Source organism: Scyliorhinus torazame, chromosome 9 (assembly GCF_047496885.1).
Source record: "Scyliorhinus torazame isolate Kashiwa2021f chromosome 9, sScyTor2.1, whole genome shotgun sequence".
Classification (NCBI taxonomy): domain Eukaryota; kingdom Metazoa; phylum Chordata; class Chondrichthyes; order Carcharhiniformes; family Scyliorhinidae; genus Scyliorhinus; species Scyliorhinus torazame.
This window is the reverse complement of record NC_092715.1, coordinates 229,877,056-229,895,457: the sequence shown is the minus strand read 5'-3', so window position 1 is coordinate 229,895,457 and position 18,402 is coordinate 229,877,056. Positions and strand designations below refer to the sequence as shown.

The following is an 18,402-nucleotide window of genomic DNA, read 5'->3' as shown; positions in this document are numbered from 1 at the left end:
TCATTTCATTATAATGCATAAATAAGCTTTTATAAAACTTACATTTCAAATATCACAGAAAAGTCTACAGCATCCAAAGTACGACATGCAGAGTTAAAAATGGCATTTGTTGAAAATTTCAAAGAAGAACATTATCAAAAGGAAAAGACAAAATCCAAACAATCACCCAATTACTTAACAATCCTTCGCAACACAAGGAATTGAAAACTGAAAGTAATATTACATCCTTCTGAAATGGCTTTTTCCATGCAAATGTATTGAATGGGAACAATTTCTTCTAGCATTTCAACAAGCAACAGGCAGTAAGATCCCCTCATTCCATGTCTTGTCTGGTTTTACACAGGCACTTTAACCAATGTGCACACAACAAAACAGAAAAAGGTATTGAATCAAAGACCCATAAACACAAGTTCCATATTACAAGATTTCTGAGCAGCATTTAGCAAAACAAGAGCAATCTTTTCTGGAACAATGTAGGAAGATAACAGTCAGAGAGATAGATGCATTCCACCTATAGGCATTTGGTTGCACAGCCCATTTGTCCCCTCCTTACCAACCGGACAGGGATAAAAGTCCCATTGTCTCAACACAGTATTAATTGTGAAAAAAACAGACGATGCAGTAAGCATAATAATTATCGAGGCAAACAAGCAATTTCAGTGAGAAGGAATTAGAAAATTACTCCTTTGGACATAGAGAGCCTAAGAGTGAAATTAATATTCATAAGGGAATGTCACCCGACAGAAGGTCTTCATTCACAATCAGAGTGAGTATACAAGGGACGATTGTGTGCATTACAAATGAGAACATGCAGAAAATGTAACATATTGCTTGTGTGAGGAAGAAAAGTTTTGCTTCTACTGACCATTGTTAAAATTCAACTTGCTTTTTTTCTTTCCAAATATGGGACTTAGTTTGGGGGTTATGTGAGCTCGAAACAATTAAAGCTGCTCTTCAACAACAAAGACACCCAGGCTGAATATACATGGCCTCATTAACAAATAAATAATGAGGCCAAACAGCATATTAATTAGTGATGGCTTGAATACCATTCTCATTATAAAGGAAAGCACATTAAATTAGTTGAAGCGTGGGGCTGCATGACAGAATACAAACCGAGTGGCTGTACAGCACAGTCCCAGTAAAGTTCACTGAATAGTAGCTGAGAATGAGAGACAGAGAAAGGAGAGAGATAGTAAGTGAGAGAGAGAGAGTTGGAGGGGTGGGGGGTTCTTGGAATATAGCACTCAAAGCAAATAACAGGAAGAACATTGACCCAAAAATGAGCCAAACAGCTCAGGACCAATTAATCAAAAGTGTTATGACACTTAGAATTCTGATTTGAGTCAGTCCCACTCCTCATTCCTATTAGCCAATTTGCAGCATATAGTTTAATTTGCAATTTTTCCCAAGAAATCTAATGTCTTCCCTGTCCTTTCAAAAAAATAGAAGGTTCTGTGCCTCTGCACGAGACAAAACAAAGCCTTGTAGTACTCTGACTCCACGAGTGGTTTAGGGAAGTCGGTACGGAATCATAGCTCTAAGTTAGAAAGTGTGTACTTCTGCTTTTCGACTGATAACAGTTGTTACAATGAGGGAGGGGGGAAACACTTGTACAAAAAAAAATCTCATCATTGCCAACTCACCATCCACCAAGTCCTGGCTGACATGTCATAACACAGCTGCCATTTTATGGAGCCGTCCGCTGCTTTCCCAGCCATTACGTTGTCAGCAGCCTTCATCTGATGCAGCTTGTGGAAGATAAGACACCTAATCAAGGAAATATCAGCAGTGGCATGCTGGGCCACATGTAGGCCAATCCTTATCAGGCTGCATCATGGGAAAAGCTTCCTCACTACCAATATCACTAACTCAGATATAATGACATGGATCTGAATTTTTGAGGTAGTGGTGGGGTAGCAGTGAAGGGGAGGGGGGTGAGGTGGGTGGATGGGAAAGCTGGCAATTGCTTTTTGTGTGCATAAGGACTGAAAACTCTTGTGAGTGGGTGGTTCATTGGATTTGAAGACAAACTGCCTACATTTGTTTGCATGCTTGTCTTTTGTTTATTGTTAAAAGTGTTGCGAGATCTGGGCGATATGGCAAAGCGAGTCTTTAATTGCCTGGAATTAATATCCCTTCACAAATAAATAAGAGTTTCTGTGACACTGGCAGGACATGGTTCAGATGACATAGCATATACTCAGCTCAGAACACACAGGTAGTGGCTGCAGCAGGACTCAACATTGCTTTGCCAAAGGCTACTACTTCATATTTAGAGGTGACAGATGGAACTGGTTTGCACAGAAGTTCAAATGCACTGGAAGCAACAATGTAGTACTCATCATGGTCTGCAGAACGATTTTATTGCACTTTTGAACTCAACTTTGTTTCTGGATACCTGTAACCACAAAGTCAAAGTAAGATTTATTTTGTGTGTGAGTATGTGCATATGTGCCTATGTATCTGCATGCATGTGTGTATTGTCAAACTTTTCATTTCTCACAAACTGCATTCCCTAGTATTCATTGAAAGTTGAATTGCCAAGTTTTATAAATAAATATATTAATCTGAGTCTAATTGTTTGCGAGTATTCAACTCTTCCATAGTTTTCCTCAGAATAGGAGCAGGAGTCAGACTTTAGCTGCTAAAGAGCAGACTGCCCTTAGCCTTTAATCCCAGAAGTACATAGGCATTGATCACTCCTTAACTTATTCTGCCTTATTTTGCTCGCATTCAAGCGTAACAGTCAGGTTCTTTCGGTTTCAGCTTTCATGGAAGCAATGTGAACACAGGCCAATTAAGCTAAGGAGTGGCTTTTAATTCTGACCTTGCTAATGAACTTCTTTTGGTTCTCCTACTATTGGTGGGTAAAAGTTCCCCATGGTAACAGAAGAAACAAATAGAAATGCAGGAATGACACTGTAAGAGTTAATTTCTCAGTAATGGCCAAGCGCAGTCAGCAGGGTGCCTGCTAATATTAATATGATGTTGGCGTGTTGCAGACAATATGGAATGCAGTACATCACTGAAAGTGAGATGCAGAAAGTATAAATAATGTAGATCTTCGAAGTCATCTGCACACTAAAATTCTTAACACATGAATCATCTAAAAATACACTTAATAAATGCTACCTGTATAAAGCCAGAGTACAATATGCAAAAGTTTAGAAATTTTTAGTTTTAAAAGCGATTGTGAATGAAGGACCATATAACAAAGTAGAGAAGCAGTTTGTCGAACAATCTCACTCTTTGTTGCAGGAAAGAAAAATGTCCCATACATTTGTTTCTTTGGTAAATAAGAACAAATGCAACAATGTACTTCAAAGCAGTACTTAGTCCTCCGAAAACAACAAGACCGTTTCTGCACTGAGATTCTGAACAATCACCTCTTGTTTTAACTCAACTGCGGATCACAAAAAATACTCCATCTGTTTAATTTTCTACACTTGTCTTTATTGAAAGGGAAAAAGGAATAAATGAGAATTTGTTAATATGGTGAGACTGCTTGTGGTACCCTCAATAATGACGCTTAGAGTGTAAACGGTAAAGAAGGCTTTAATAAACAAAGAACTAGACTGGTGCCGAGACGTGTGCTAACAGCTACGCCGCCCACAAGGGGGCCCCTTATATACGGGTCCCAGATGGGTGGAGCCGGAGGCGGAGTTCCCCAGGGTTCCAAGCCCTGTCTTAAAGGGAACATCACCTTACATGATGACAAGGGTACAGTGTTACAGTAACCGTTCATCACATTCACCCCCTGTTTAAAAAAGAGTCCGGCGGGGGTGAAGTGCCATCATACGTCCATCCGTCTCATGGGCGGATCGTCCTCATCGACCTCCTCAGTTCGGGCGGTGGTGCGGTGGACACGGACGTCTTGGTTGAGGGTATGTCCGGGAACACGGCAGTCGGAGCTTCGGTCTGGGTCGGGGCAGGGGAACAGGGCACAGGGAGAATAGGTGGGGCCGGGGGTAGCGGTGCCGGTGCTGGCAGGGTGTGTAAAGGGGGGGGGGCGCTAGGGGGTGCGCGTGGTAGGTGCTCACCAAAAGGAAGTGGGGCCGGGAGGGGCTGTGTTTTAGGGGTTGCCGGGTCCTGCAGGGGAGCGGCGCAGGAAGGGGCGCCTGTAGTGAGGGATCTAGCGGGTGCCAGATTCCGGACGGAAACCATATCTTGCCTGCCATCGGGGTACTCGACGTAGGCGTAACTGGGGTTGGCGTGGAGTAATCGGACCTTTTCGACCAGGGGGTCCGTTTTATGGCTCCTCGTGTGCCTCCGGAGAAGAACAGGTCCCAGAGCCATCAGCCAAGGTGGAAGCGAGAGCCCGGAGGTAGACGTCCTGGGGAAGACAAACAAACGGTTGTGAGGGGTCTCATTCGCAGCCGTGCAGAGGAGCGACCTAATGGAGTGTAGGGCATCGGGCAGGACCTTCTGCCAGCGGGTAGTTGGGAGACTTCTCAACCGTAGGGCCAGAAGGACAGCCTTCCACACTGTTGCGTTCTCTCTCTCCACTTGCCCGTTTCCCCGCGGGTTATAACTGGTCGTTCTGCTCGAGGCGATGCCTTTGCTGAGCAGATACTGACGCAGTTCATCGCTCATGAACGATGTACCCCGGTCGCTGTGGATATAAGCGGGGAAACCAAACAGAGTGAAGGTGCTGGGCAGTGCCTTAATCACGGTGGCTGAGGTCATGTCGGGGCAGGGAATGGCGAATGGGAAGCGGGAGAACTCATCGGTAACGGTGAGGAAATAGGCATTACGATTGGTGGATGGGAAGTCCACGCTCAGTCGCTCAAAGGGCCCCGAGGCCTTCACGAACTGAGCCTTGTCTGGCCGGTAGAAGTGCGGTTTGCACTCCATACGAGGAAGGGGGTACGCATCAAGCTGCGTGAATCGGTTTATGGTCTGGCTATAATCCACGACCATCTGTTTCTTGTCCCCAGACCGGACTACCACCACTTGTGCTCTCCAAGTGCTGTTGCTAGCCTCAATGACCCCCTCTCCCAGTAAACGCTGGACCTCTGACTTGATAAAAGTCATATCTTGAGCATTGTACCGCCGGCTCCTGGTGGCGAGTCAGGAGTGAGGTTCGCGAAGAGCGAGGGGGGTGCGACTTTCAGTGTCGCAAGGCTGCATACCGTGAGGGGGGGGCAAGGGCCCGCCGAACTTCAGTGTCAGGCTTCGGTGGCTGCACTGGAAATCCAGTCCGAGCAGCAGGGGGGCACAGAGGTGCGGAAGGATATAAAATTTGAAACGGGTGTATTTGGCGCTCTGGATCGAGAGATCCGCGATACAGTACCCCTTGATTTGTACCGTGTGGGACCTGGATGCGAGGGTTATGGTATGGGACGCAGGATGGGTGCGCAGGGAGCAGCGCCTTACTGTTTCAGGATGGATAAAGCTCTCCGTGCTCCCGGAGTCGAAGAGGCATGCAGTATCGTGCCCGTTGACCTGGACCTGCATCTTAGAGTTCTGCAGATGTTTTGTCCGAGTTTGGTCGAGGGCGATCGCTCCCACTCGCGGGTAGTCCGAGTCCTCAGCCGAGTCGGACTCGTAAAATGGCCGCCGCAGTCGGCTGCGCCTGTCGGGTCGAGAAGATGGCCGCCGACAAGATGGCCGCGACCATGATTCGCACGAGGCTGATGACGCATTAGAAGGAGGCGTGTCGGGTCGGTGCGCAGCAGCATTGCGAGGCCTGCGGGCCTGAGAGCCTGATTTTCGGGTCAGCTGTTCTTTGTTCTCTGGCCAGGCAGAACCTCACAAAATGCCCCTTCTTCCTGCAGTCGTTGCAGATAGAACATAGAACATTACAGCGCAGTACAGATCCTTCGGCCCTCGATGTTGCGTCGACCTGTGAAACTACTCGAAAGCCCATCTACACTATTCCCTTATCGTCCATATGTCTATCCAATGACCATTTGAATGCCCTTAGTGTTAGCGAGCCCACTACTGTTGCAGGCAGGGCATTCCATGCCCTTACTACTCACTGAGTAAAGAACCTACCTCTGACATCTGTCTTATATCAATCTCCCCTCAATTTAAAGCTATGTCCCCTCATGCTAGACATCACCATCCGAGGAAAACGGCTCTCACTGTCCATCCTATCCAATCCTCTGATCATCTTGTATGCCTCAATTAAGTCACCTCTTAACCTTCTTCTCTCTAACAAAAACAGCCTCAAGTCCCTCAGCCTTTCCTCATAAGATCTTCCCTCCATACCAGGCAACATTATGGTAAATCTCCTCTGTACCCTTTCCAATGCTTCCACATCCTTCCTATAATGCGGCGACCAGAATTGCACGCAATACTCCAAATGCGGCCGCACCAGAGTTTTGTACAGCTGCAACATGACCTCATGGCACTGAAACTCAATCCCTCTACTAATAAAAGCTAACACACCGTACGCCTTCTTAACAACCCTCTCAACCTGGGTGGCAACTTTCAGGGATCTATGTACATGGACACCGAGATCTCTCTGCTCATCCACACCGCCAAGAATCTTACCATTAGCCCAATAGTCTGTCTTCCTCTTATTCTTTCCAAAATGAATCACCTCACACTTTTCTGCATTAAACTCCATTTGCCACATCTCAGCCCAGCACTGCAGCTTATCTATGTCCCTCTGTAACTTGTAACATCATTCCGCACTGTCCACAACTCCACCGACTTTAGTGTCATCTGCAAATTTACTCACACATCGCCCTCTACGCCCTCCTCCAGGTCATTTATAAAAATGACAAACAGCAGTGGCCCCAAAACAGATCCTTGTGGTACACCACTAGTAACTGGACTCCAGTCTGAACATTTCCCATCAACCACCACCCTTTGTCTTTTTCCAGCTAGCCAATTCTGATCCAAACTGCGAAATCACCCTGAATCACATGCCTCCGTATTTTCTGCTGTAGCCTAACGTGGGGTGCCTTATCAAACGCTTTACTGAAATCCATATACACCACATCAACTGCTTTATCCTCATCCACCTGTTTGGTCACTTTCTCAAAGAACTCAATAAGGTTTGTGAGGCACGACCTACCCTTCACAAAACCGTGTCGACTATCTCCAATCAAATTATTCCTTTCCAGATGATTATACATCCTATCTCTTATAAACCTTTCCAAGATTTTGCCCACAACAGAAGTAAGGCTCACTGGTCTATAGTTACTGGGGTTATATCTACTCCCCTTCTTGAACAAGAGGACAACATTTGCTATCCTCCAGTCTTCTGGCACTATTCCTGTAGACAAAGATGACAAAGATCAAAGCCAAAGGCTCAGCAATCTACTCCCTAGCTTCCCAAAGAATCCTAGGATAAATCCCATCCGGCCCAGGGGACTTATCTATTTTCACACTTTCCAGAATTGCTGACACCTCCTCCTTATGAACCTCAAGCCCTTCTAGTCTAGTAGCCTGAATCTCAGTATTCTCCTCGACAACATTGTCTTTTTCCTGTGTGAATACTGACGAAAAATATTCATTTAGCACCTCTCCTATCTCCTCGGACTCCAAGCACAACTTCCCACTACTGTCCTTGACTGGCCCTACTCATACCCTAGTCATTCGTTTATTCCTGACATATCTATAGAAAGCTTTAGGGTTATCCTTGATCCTACCTGCCAAAGACTTCTCATGTCCCCTCCTGGCTCTTCTTAGCTCTCTCTTTAGGTCCTTCCTAGCTAACTTGTAACTCTCGAGCGCTCTAACTGAACCTTCATGTCTCATCTTTACAGAAGCCTCCTTCTTCCTCTTGACAAGTGTTTTGACTACTTGCTTGACCACTTCCTCCCTGCCTGACAGGTACATACTTATCAAGGACACGCAGTAGCTGTTCCTTGAACAAGCTCCGCATTTCCATTGTGCCCATCCCCTGCAGTTTTCCTCTCCATCCGATGCATCCTAAGTCTTGCCTCATCGCATCATAATTGCCTTTCCCCTAGATATAACTCTTGCCCTGCGGTGTATACCTATCCCTTTCCATCACGAAAGTAAACGTAATGGAATTGTGGTCACTATCACCAAAGTGCTCACCTACCTCCAAATCTAACACCTGTCCTGGTTCATTCCGCAGTAGCAAATCCAATATGGCCTCGCATCTCGTTGGCCTATCTACATACTGTGTCAGGAAACCCTCCTGCACACATTGGACAAAAACAGACACATCTAAAGTACTGGCGTTTCCAGTCAATATTTGGAAAGTTAAAGTCGCCCATAACAACTACCCTGTTGCTTTCGCTCCTATCCAGAATCATCTTTGCAATCCTCTCCTCTACATCTCTGGAACTTTTTGGAGGCCTAAAGAAAACCCCTAACAGGGTGACCTCTCCTTTCCTGTTTCTAACCTCAGCCCATACTACCTCAGTAGACGAGTCCTCATCAAATGTCCTTTCTGCCACCGTAATACTGTCCTTGACTAACAATGCCACCCCTCCCCCTCTTTCACCACCTTCCCTGAGCTTACTGCAATATCTAAACCCTGGCACCTGCAACAACCATTCCTGTCCCTGCTCTATCCATGTCTCCGAAATGGCCACAATATCGAAGTCCCAGGTACCAACCCATGCCGCAAGTTCACCCACCTTATTCCGGATGCTCCTGGCATTGAAGAAGACACACTTTAAACCACCTTCCTGCCTGCTGATACACTCCTGCAACTTTGAAACCTTACTCATGACCTCACTACTCTCAACCTCCTGTATACTGGAGCTACGATTCAGGTTCCCAAGCCCCTGCTGAACTAGTTTAAACCCTCCCGAAGAGCATTAGCAAATTTCCCCTCCAGAATATTGGTACTCCTCTGGTCCGGGTGTAGACCATCCCGCTGGTAGAGGTCCCAACGACCCCAGAATGACCCCCAATTATCCAGAAATTTGAAACCCTCCTTCCTGCACCATCCCTGTAGCCACGTGTTCAACTCGTCTCTCTCCCTATTCCTCATCTCGCTATCACGTGGCACGGGTAACAACCCAGATATAATAACTCTGTTTGTCCTGGATCTAAGTTTCCACGCTAGCTCCCTGAATTCCTGCCTTACATCCCTATCCCTTTTCCAACCTATGTCGTTGGTACCTATGTGGACCACGACTTGGGGCTGCTCCCCCTTAAGGATCCGGAAAACACGATCCGAGACATCACGCACCCTGGCACCTGGGAGGCAACACACCAACCGCGAGTCTCTCTCGTTCCTACAGAATCTTCTATCTATCCCACAAACTATGGAGTCTCCAATGACTAATGCTCTACTCCTCTTCCCCCTTCCGTTCTGAGCAACAGGGACAGACTCTGTGCCAGAACTGTACCCCATGGATTACCCCTGGTAATTCCCCCCCCCCAACAGTATCCAAAGCAGTATACTTTGGATCGCGGAGCGGGCTGGGCAGCGTGAGCGTGGGTGCTGGCCCTGCCCGCAGAAGTAGCACGGTGGGCCCCCATGATGAGCGGGTCACCACTTAGCGCAGGCCTGTAATATGGCTGAGTCTGAGGAAGTCCGGGGGGAGGGCTCGCAGAGTCCGCGGGGTACGTACCCAAATTATGTCGGGCCACCTCCAGCGAGGAGGCGAGCGTTAGCATGTCGTGGAGGTCTTTCGCCCCGTTTTCGAGCAGCCACTGCCGGCAGGTAGAGTGCAGATGCCTGGCGTGCAACTCATTGATAGGTTTGACGAACCGCTTGCGGAGTAGCTCGACTGCCTCTTCATTTGGCAGGTAGGATCAAGGAAAACCCAAAAGCTTTCTATAGGTATGTCAGGAATAAAAGAATGACTAGGGTAAGAGTAGGGCCAGTCAAGGACAGGGATGGGAAGTTGTGTGTGGAGTCTGAAGAGATAGGCGAGATACTAAATGAATATTTTTCATCAGTATTCACTCAGGAAAAAGATAATGTTGTGGAGGAGAATGCTGAGACCCAGGCTATTAGAATAGATGGCATTGAGGTACGTAGGGAAGAGGTGTTGGCAATTCTGAACAGGCTGAAAATAGATAAGTCTATAAGAATAGATTTGCCTGATGGGATATATCCTAGGATTCTCTGGGAAGCCAGGGAAGAGATTGCTGGGCCTTTGGCTTTGATTTTTATGTCATCATTGGCTACAGGAATAGTGCCAGAGGACTGGAGGATAGCAAATGTGGTCCCTTTGTTCAAGAAGGGGAGTAGAGACAACTATAGACCGGTGAGCCTCACGTCTGTTGTGGGTAAAGTCTTGGAGGGGATTATAAGAGACAAGATTTATAATCATCTAGATAGGAATAATATGATTAGGGATAGTCAGCATGGCTTTGTGAAGGGTAGGTCATGCCTCACAAACCTTATTGAGTTCTTTGAGAAGGTGACTGAACAGGTAGACGAGGGTAGAGCAGTTGATGTGGTGTATATAGATTTCAGTAAAGCGTTTGATAAGGTTCCCCACGGTAGGCTATTGCAGAAAATACGGAGGCTGGGGATTGAGGGTGATTTAGAGATGTGGATCAGAAATTGGCTCGCTGAAAGAAGACAGAGGGTGGTGGTTGATGGGAAATGTTCAGAATGGAGTTCAGTTACAAGTGGCGTACCACAAAGATCTGTTCTGGGGCCGTTGCTGTTTGTCATTTTTATCAATGACCTAGAGGAGGGCGCAGAAGGGTGGGTGAGTAAATTTGCAGACGACACTAAAGTTGGTGGTGTTGTCGACAGTGCGGAAGGATGTAGCAGGCTACAGAGGGACATAGATAAGCTGCAGAGCTGGGCTGAGAGGTGGCAAATGGAGTTTAATGTAGAGAAGTGTGAGGTGATTCACTTTGGAAGGAATAACAGGAATGCAGAATATTTGGCTAATGGTAAAGTTCTTGGAAGTGTGGATGAGCAGAGGGATCTAGGTGTCCATGTACATAGATCCCTGAAAGTTGCCACCCAGGTTGATAGGGTTGTGAAGAAGGCCTATGGAGTGTTGGCCTATATTGGTAGAGGGATTGAGTTCCGGAGTCATGAGGTCATGTTGCAGCTGTACAAAACTCTGGTACGGCCGCATTTGGAGTATTGCGTACAGTTCTGGTCACCGCATTATAGGAAGGATGTGGAAGCTTTGGAGTGGGTGCAGAGGAGATTTACCAGGATGTTGCCTGGTATAGAGGGAAAATCTTATGAGGAGAGGCTGATGGACTTGAGGTTGTTTTCATTAGAGAGAAGAAGGTTAAGAGGAGACTTAATAGAGGCATACAAAATGATCAGGGGGTTAGATAGGATGGACAGTGAGAGCCTTCTCCCATGGATGGAAATGGCTAGCACGAGGGGACATAGCCTTAAACTGAGGGGTAATAGATATAGGACAGAGGTCAGAGGTAGGTTCTTTACGCAAAGAGTGGTGAGGTCGTGGAATGCCCTACCTGCAGCAGTAGTGAACTCGCCAACATTGAGGGCATTTAAAAGTTTATTGGATAAGCATATGGATGATAATGGCATACAAAGAACAAAGAACAAAGAAATGTACAGCACAGGAACAGGCCCTTCGGCCCTCCAAGCCCGTGCCGACCATACTGCCCGACTAAACTACAATCTTCTACACTTCCTGGGTCCGTATCCTTCTATTCCCATCCTATTCATATATTTGTCAAGATGCCCCTTAAATGTCCCTATCGTCCCTGCTTCCACTACCTCCTCCGGTAGTGAGTTCCAGGCACCCACTACCCTCTGCGTAAAAAACTTGCCTCGTACATCTACTCTAAACCTTGCCCCTCTCACCTTAAACCTATGCCCCCTAGTAATTGACCCCTCTACCCTGGGGAAAAGCCTCTGACTATCCACTCTGTCTATGCCCCTCATAATTTTGTATACCTCTATCAGGTCGCCCCTCAACCTCCTTCGTTCCAGTGAGAACAAACCGAGTTTATTCAATCGCTCCTCATAGCTTATGCCCTCCATACCAGGCAACATTCTGGTAAATCTCTTCTGCACCCTCTCTAAAGCCTCCACATCCTTCTGGTAGTGTGGCGACCAGAATTGAACACTATACTCCAAGTGTGGCCTAACTAAGGTTCTATACAGCTGCAACATGACTTGCCAATTCTTATACTCAATGCCCCGGCCAATGAAGGCAAGCATGCCGTATGCCTTCTTGACTACCTTCTCCACCTGTGTTGCCCCTTTCAATGACCTGTGGACCTGTACTCCTAGATCTCTTTGACTTTCAATACTCTTGAGGGTTCTACCATTCACTGTATATTCCCTACCTGCATTAGCCCTTCCAAAATGCATTACCTCACATTTGTCCGGATTAAACTCCATCTGCCATCTCTCCGCCCAAGTCTCCAGACAATCTAAATCCTGCTGTATCCTCAGACAGTCCTCATCGCTATCCGCAATTCCACCAACCTTTGTGTCGTCTGCAAACTTACGAATCAGACCAGTTACATTTTCCTCCAAATCATTTATATATACTACAAAGAGCAAAGGTCCCAGCACTGACCCCTGTGGAACACCACTGGTCACAGCCCTCCAATTAGAAAAGCATCCCTCCATTGCTACCCGCTGCCTTCTATGGCCTAGCCAGTTCTGTATCCACCTTGCCAGTTCACCCCTGATCCCGTGTGACTTCACCTTTTGTACTAGTCTACCATGAGGGACCTTGTCAAAGGCCTTACTGAAGTCCATATAGACAACATCTACTGCCCTACCTGCATCAATCATCTTAGTGACCTCCTCGAAAAACTCTATCAAGTTAGTGAGACACGACCTCCGCTTCACAAAACCGTGCTGCCTCTCACTAATACGTCCATTTGCTTCCAAATGGGAGTAGATCCTGTCTCGAAGAATTCTCTCCAGTAATTTCCCTACCACTGAAGTAAGGCTCACCGGCCTGTAGTTCCCGGGATTATCCTTGCTACCCTTCTTAAACAGAGGAACAACATTGGCTATTCTCCAGTCCTCCGGGACATCCCCTGAAGACAGCGAGGATCCAAAGATTTCTGTCAAGGCCTCAGCAATTTCCTCTCCAGCCTCCTTCAGTATTCTGGGGTAGATCCCATCAGGCCCTGGGGACTTATCTACCTTAATAGTGTAGGTTAGATGGCTTTTGATTTTTTGACTTCCCATTTCGGTGCAACATTGTGGGCCGAAGGGCATGTACTGCGCTATATCGTTCTATGTTCTATAAGTCGTCGCCTTTTCACGCGTGGCGGAGATTCTGTGACTTACCCGGACGTGGAGTAGACGCAGCTTGCGTGGCCCCAGGATGGGAGTCTCTGAGGAGCCCAGGTAGGCCTCAAAGCATCGGAGCCAGTATTAAAAATGTCCTTTGCCTCCGGTGTCCGTGCTTCCAGGTTGAGCTTCTCTGGTTTTAGGCCTGCGTCCATCCTGATGTAGTTTAGTTTATTAAATTGTGGTACCCTCAATAACGACGGTTAGAGTGTAAACGGTAAAGAAGGCTTTAATAAACAAAGAACTAGACTGGTGCCGAGACGGGTGCTAACAGCTACGCCGCCCACAAGGCGGTCCCTTATATACGGGTCCCAGATGGGAGGAGCCGGCGGCGGAGTTCCCCAGGGTTCCAAGCCCGGTCTTAAAGGGGACATCAACTTACATGCTGACAAGGGTACAGTGTTACAGTAACTGTTCATCACACTGCTATTGGAAGAAAGAGCAATTTGTTAAAGTTCAATGTGATGCAGAGAGCAAGACCTGTATCCATCAGTAATAGGTGATACTGTTTGTGCTATCTGGCTGAAATAACCTGCAGTTTTGATGAGTTGACTGAAAGACATCAGAAATTCTGCTGCAATTCATACAGCTTGGAGGAGACCTAGGATGAAATTCTCTGCCTTGTGATGCCACAAATGCGAACCGCGATCGGTTGGAGAATTGGCCATCTGGCCAAAATTGAGGTTCGTGCCCGGCGCCAATTCGGGCACCATGCTCTGGTCTTTCGCTGGTGCCGATAATGAGGTTTGAGCCCCACGCCGTTGGCAGAATGCGATCCCGTCGGTTGCATGCATTTAATTGTGATCAGCAGGTTGGGCACAGTATGCTGTCCCCTTCCGCGATGCTCCGCTCCTCTCAGGTGGACGACTCGCGGATGTGAATTACTACAAGTATTGACAAATGTGGACTGGGTGCCATGGCTGCGGAGGGAGAAGATGAGGCTAAATAAACACATGAAAACCGTTGAAAACTTTCGAGCTTGCTGGGGAATGGCTGCCCGGGCCGGGGGCAGTAGCAGGCAGTGACTTGCTGGGGGATGGCTGCCCGGGCCGGGGGCAGTAGCAGGCAGTGATTTTCTGGGGGATGGCTGCCCGGGCCGGGGGCAGTAGCAGGCAGTGACTTGCTGGGGGTGGCTGCCCGGGCTGGGGGCAGTAGCAGGCAGTGACTTGCTGGGCGTGGCTGCCCACGCCGGGGGCAGTAGCAGGCAGTGACTTGCTGGGCGTGGCTGTGCGGGCCGGGGGCAGTAGCAGGCAGTGACTTGCTGGGCGTGGCTGCCCGCGCCGGGGGCAGTAGCAGGCAGAGACTTGCTGGGCGTGGCTGTGCGGGCCGGGGGCAGTAGCAGGCAGAGACTTGCTGGGCGTGGCTGCCCGGACCGGGGGCAGTAGCAGGCAGTGACTTGCTGGGGAACGGCTGCCCGGGCCGGGGGCAGTAGCAGGCAGTAACTTGCTGTGGAATGGCTGCCCGGGTCGGGGGCAGTACCAGGCAGTGACTTGCTGGGCGTGGCTGTGCGGGCCGGGGGCAGTAGCAGGCAGTAACTTGCTGGGGGATGGCTGCGCGGGCCGGGGGTAGTAGCAGGCAATGACTTGCTGGGGGATAGCTGCCCGGGCCGGGGGCAGTAGCAGGCAGTGACTTGCTGGGGGATGGCTGCCCGGGCCGGGGGCAGTAGCAGGCAGTGACTTGCTGGGGGATGGCTGCCCGGGCCCGGGGCAGTAGCAGGCAGTGACATGCTGGGTGTGGCTGCCCGGGCCGGGGGCAGTAGCAGGCAGTGACTTGCTGGGTGTGGCTGCCCAGGCCCGGGGCAGTAGCAGGCAGTGACATGCTGGGGGATTTCTGCCCGGGCTGGTGGCAGTAGCAGACAGTGACTTGCTGGGGGATGGCTGCCCGGGCCGGTGGCAGTAGCAGGCAGTGACTTGCTGGGGGATTTCTGCCCGGGCCGGGGGCAGTAGCAGGCAGTGACTTGCTGGGGGATGGCTGCCCGGGCCCGGGGCAGTACCAGGCAGTGACTTGCTGGGGGATGGCTGCCCGGGCCCGGGGCAGTAGCAGGCAGTGACTTGCTGGGGGATGGCTGTGCGGGCCGGGGGCAGTAGCAGGCAGTGACTTGCTGGGGGATGGCTGCGCGGGCCGGGGGCAGTAGTAGGCAGTGACATGCTGGGGGTGGCTGCCCGGGCTGGGGGCAGTAGTAGGCAGTGACTTGCTGGGCGTGGGTTCCCGGGACGGGGGCAGTAGCAGGCAGTGACTTGCTGGGGGATGGCTGCGCGGGCCGGGGGCAGTAGCAGGCAGTGACTTGCTGGGGATGGCTGCCCGGGCCTGGGGCAGTAGCAGGCAGTGACTTGCTGGGGGTGGCTGCCCGGGCCGGGGGCAGTAGCAGGCAGTAACTTGCTGGGCGTGGCTGCCCGGGCCGGGGGCAGGAGCAGGCAGTGACTTGCTGGGGGATCGCTGCCAGGACCAAGGGCAGTAGCAGGCAATAATTTGCTGGGGATGGCTGCGCGGGCCCGGGGCAGTAGCAGACAGTGATTTGCTGGGGATGGCTGCGCGGGCCGGAGGCAGTAGCACACAGTGACTTGCTGGGGGATGGCTGCCCGGGCCAGGGGCAGTAGCAGGCAGTGACTTGCTGGGAGTGGCTGCCCAGGCCGCGGGCAGTAGCAGGCAGTGACTTGCTGGGAGTGGCTTCCCAGGCCGGGAGCAGTAGCAGGCAGTGACTTGCTGGGGGATGGCTGCCCGGGCCAGGGGCAGTAGCAGGCAGTTACTTGCTGGGGGATGGTTGCCCGGGCCGGGGGCAGTAGCAGGCAGTGACTTGCTGGGGGATGGTGCCTGGGCCGGGGGCAGTAGCAGGCAGTGACTTGCTGAGGGATGGATGCCTGGGCCGGGGGCAGTAGCAGGCAGTGACTTGCTGGGGGATGGCTGTGCGGGCCGGGGGCAGTAGCAGGCAGTGACTTGCTGGGGGATGGCTTCCCGGGCCGGGGGCAGTAGCAGGCAGTGACTTGCTGGGCGTGGCTGCGCGGTCCGGGGGCAGTAGCAGGCAGTGACTTGCTGGGGGATGTCTGCCCGGACCGGGGGCAAAAGCAGTCAGTAACTTGCTGGGGGATGGCTGCCCGGGCCAGGGACAGTAGCAGGCAGTGACTTGCTGGGGGATGGCTGCCCGGGCTGGGGGCAGTAGCAGGCAGTGACTTGCTGGGTGTGGCTGCCCGGGCCGGGGGCAGTAGCAGCCAGTGACTTGCTGGGTGTGGCTGCCCGGGCCGGGGGCAGTAGCAGGCAGTGACTTGCTGGGGGATGGCTGCCCGGGCCGGGGGCAGTAGCAGGCAGTGACTTGCTGGGGGATGTCTGCCCGGACCGGGGACAGTAGCAGGCAGTGACTTGCTGGGAGTGGCTGCCCGGGTCGGGGGCAATAGCAGGCAGTGACTTGCTGGGGGATGGCTGTGCGGGCCGGGGGCAGTAGCAGGCAGTGACTTGCTGGGTGTGGCTGCCCGGGCCGGGGGCAGTAGCAGCCAGTGACTTGCTGGGTGTGGCTGACCGGGCCGGGGGCAGTAGCAGGCAGTGACTTGCTGGGGGATGGCTGCCCAGGCCGGGGGCAGTAGCAGGCAGTGACTTGCTGGGGGATGTCTGCCCGGACCGGGGACAGTAGCAGGCAGTGACTTGCTGGGAGTGGCTGCCCGGGTCGGGGGGAATAGCAGGCAGTGACTTGCTGGGCGTGGCTGTGCGGGCCGGGGGCAGTAGCAGGCCGTGACTTCCTGGGGGATGGATGCCTGGGCCGGGGGCAGTAGCAGGCAGTGACTTGCTGGGCGTGGCTGCGCGGTCCGGGGGCAGTAGCAGGCAGTGACTTGCTGGGGGATGTCTGCCCGGACCGGGGGCAAAAGCAGTCAGTAACTTGCTGGGGGATGGTTGCCCGGGCCAGGGACAGTAGCAGGCAGTGACTTGCTGGGGGATGGCTGCCCGGGCTGGGGCCAGTAGCAGGCAGTGACTTGCTGGGTGTGGCTGCCCGGGCCGGGGGCAGTAGCAGCCAGTGACTTGCTGGGTGTGGCTGCCCGGGCCGGGGGCAGTAGCAGGCAGTGACTTGCTGGGGGATGTCTGCCCGGACCGGGGACAGTAGCAGGCAGTGACTTGCTGGGCGTGGCTGTGCGGGCCGGGGGCAGTAGCAGGCCGTGACTTCCTGGGGGATGGCTGCCCGGGCTGGGGGCAGTAGCAGGCAATGATTTGCTGGGGATGGCTGCCCGGGCCGGGGGCAGTAGTAGGCAGTGACTTACTGGGCGTGGCTTCCCGGGCCGGGGGCAGTAGCAGGCAGTGACTTGCTGGGGGATGGCTGCCCGGGCCGGGGGCGGTAGTAGGCAGTGACTTGCTGGGGGTGGCTGCCCGGGCTGGGGGCAGTAGTAGGCCATGACTTACTAGGCGTGGCTTCCCGGGCCGGGGGCAGTAGCTGGCAGTGACTTGCTGGGGGTTGACTGCCCGGGCCTGGGACAGTAGAAGGCAGTGACTTGCTGGGGGATGGCTGCGCGGGCCGGGGGCAGTAGCAGGCAGTGACTTGCCGGGCGTGGCTGCGCGGTCCGGGGGCAGTAGCAGGCAGTGACTTGCTGGGGGATGTCTGCCCGGGCCGGGGGCAGTAGCAGGCAGTGACTTGCTGGGGGATGGATGCCTGCCCGGGTGCAGTAGCAGGCAGTGACTTGCTGGGGGATGGCTGTGCGGGCCGGGGGCAGTAGTAGGCAGTGACTTGCTGGGGGATGGCTTCCCGGGCCGGGGGCAGTAGGAGGCAGTGACTTGCTGGGGGATGTCTGCCCGCACCGGGGGCAAAAGCAGGCAGTAACTTGCTGGGGGATGGCTGCCCGGGCCGGGGGCAGTAGCAGGAAGTGACTTGCTGGGGGATGGCTGCCCGGGCCTGGGGCAGTAGCAGGCAGTGACTTGCTGGGGGTGGCTGCCCGGGCCGGGGGCAGTAGCAGGCAGTAACTTGCTGGGCGTGGCTGCCCGGGCCGGGGGCAGGAGGCAGTAGCAGGCAATAATTTGCTGGGGATGGCTGCGCGGGCCCGGGGCAGTAGCAGACAGTGATTTGCTGGGGATGGCTGCGCGGGCCGGAGGCAGTAGCACACAGTGACTTGCTGGGGGATGGCTGCCCGGGCCAGGGGCAGTAGCAGGCAGTGACTTGCTGGGAGTGGCTGCCCGGGCCGCGGGCAGTAGCAGGCAGTGACTTGCTGGGAGTGGCTTCCCAGGCCGGGAGCAGTAGCAGGCAGTGACTTGCTGGGGGATGGCTGCCCGGGCCA

General features: G+C 52.2%; 1 protein-coding gene across 6 annotated transcripts in view; it reads right to left on the bottom strand.

Annotated features, from left to right (window-relative positions):
* LOC140429759 (nuclear factor 1 B-type-like) overlaps positions 1 to 1,743 on the bottom strand; it is a 967,235-nt gene extending 965,492 nt beyond the window's left edge. For 2 of the 6 annotated variants that reach the window (XM_072517147.1, XM_072517157.1), the window contains exon 1: positions 1,647 to 1,740. In XM_072517147.1, coding sequence (XP_072373248.1) covers positions 1,647 to 1,721 — 75 coding nt within the window. In that variant the 5' untranslated portion in view covers positions 1,722 to 1,740. Of the gene's footprint in view, positions 1 to 1,646 lie in introns of all 6 variants that reach the window. The other 4 variants (XM_072517148.1, XM_072517158.1, XM_072517155.1 and 1 more) reach the window with 3 other exon arrangements.
* Positions 1,744 to 18,402: the final 16,659 nt, after the last annotated feature.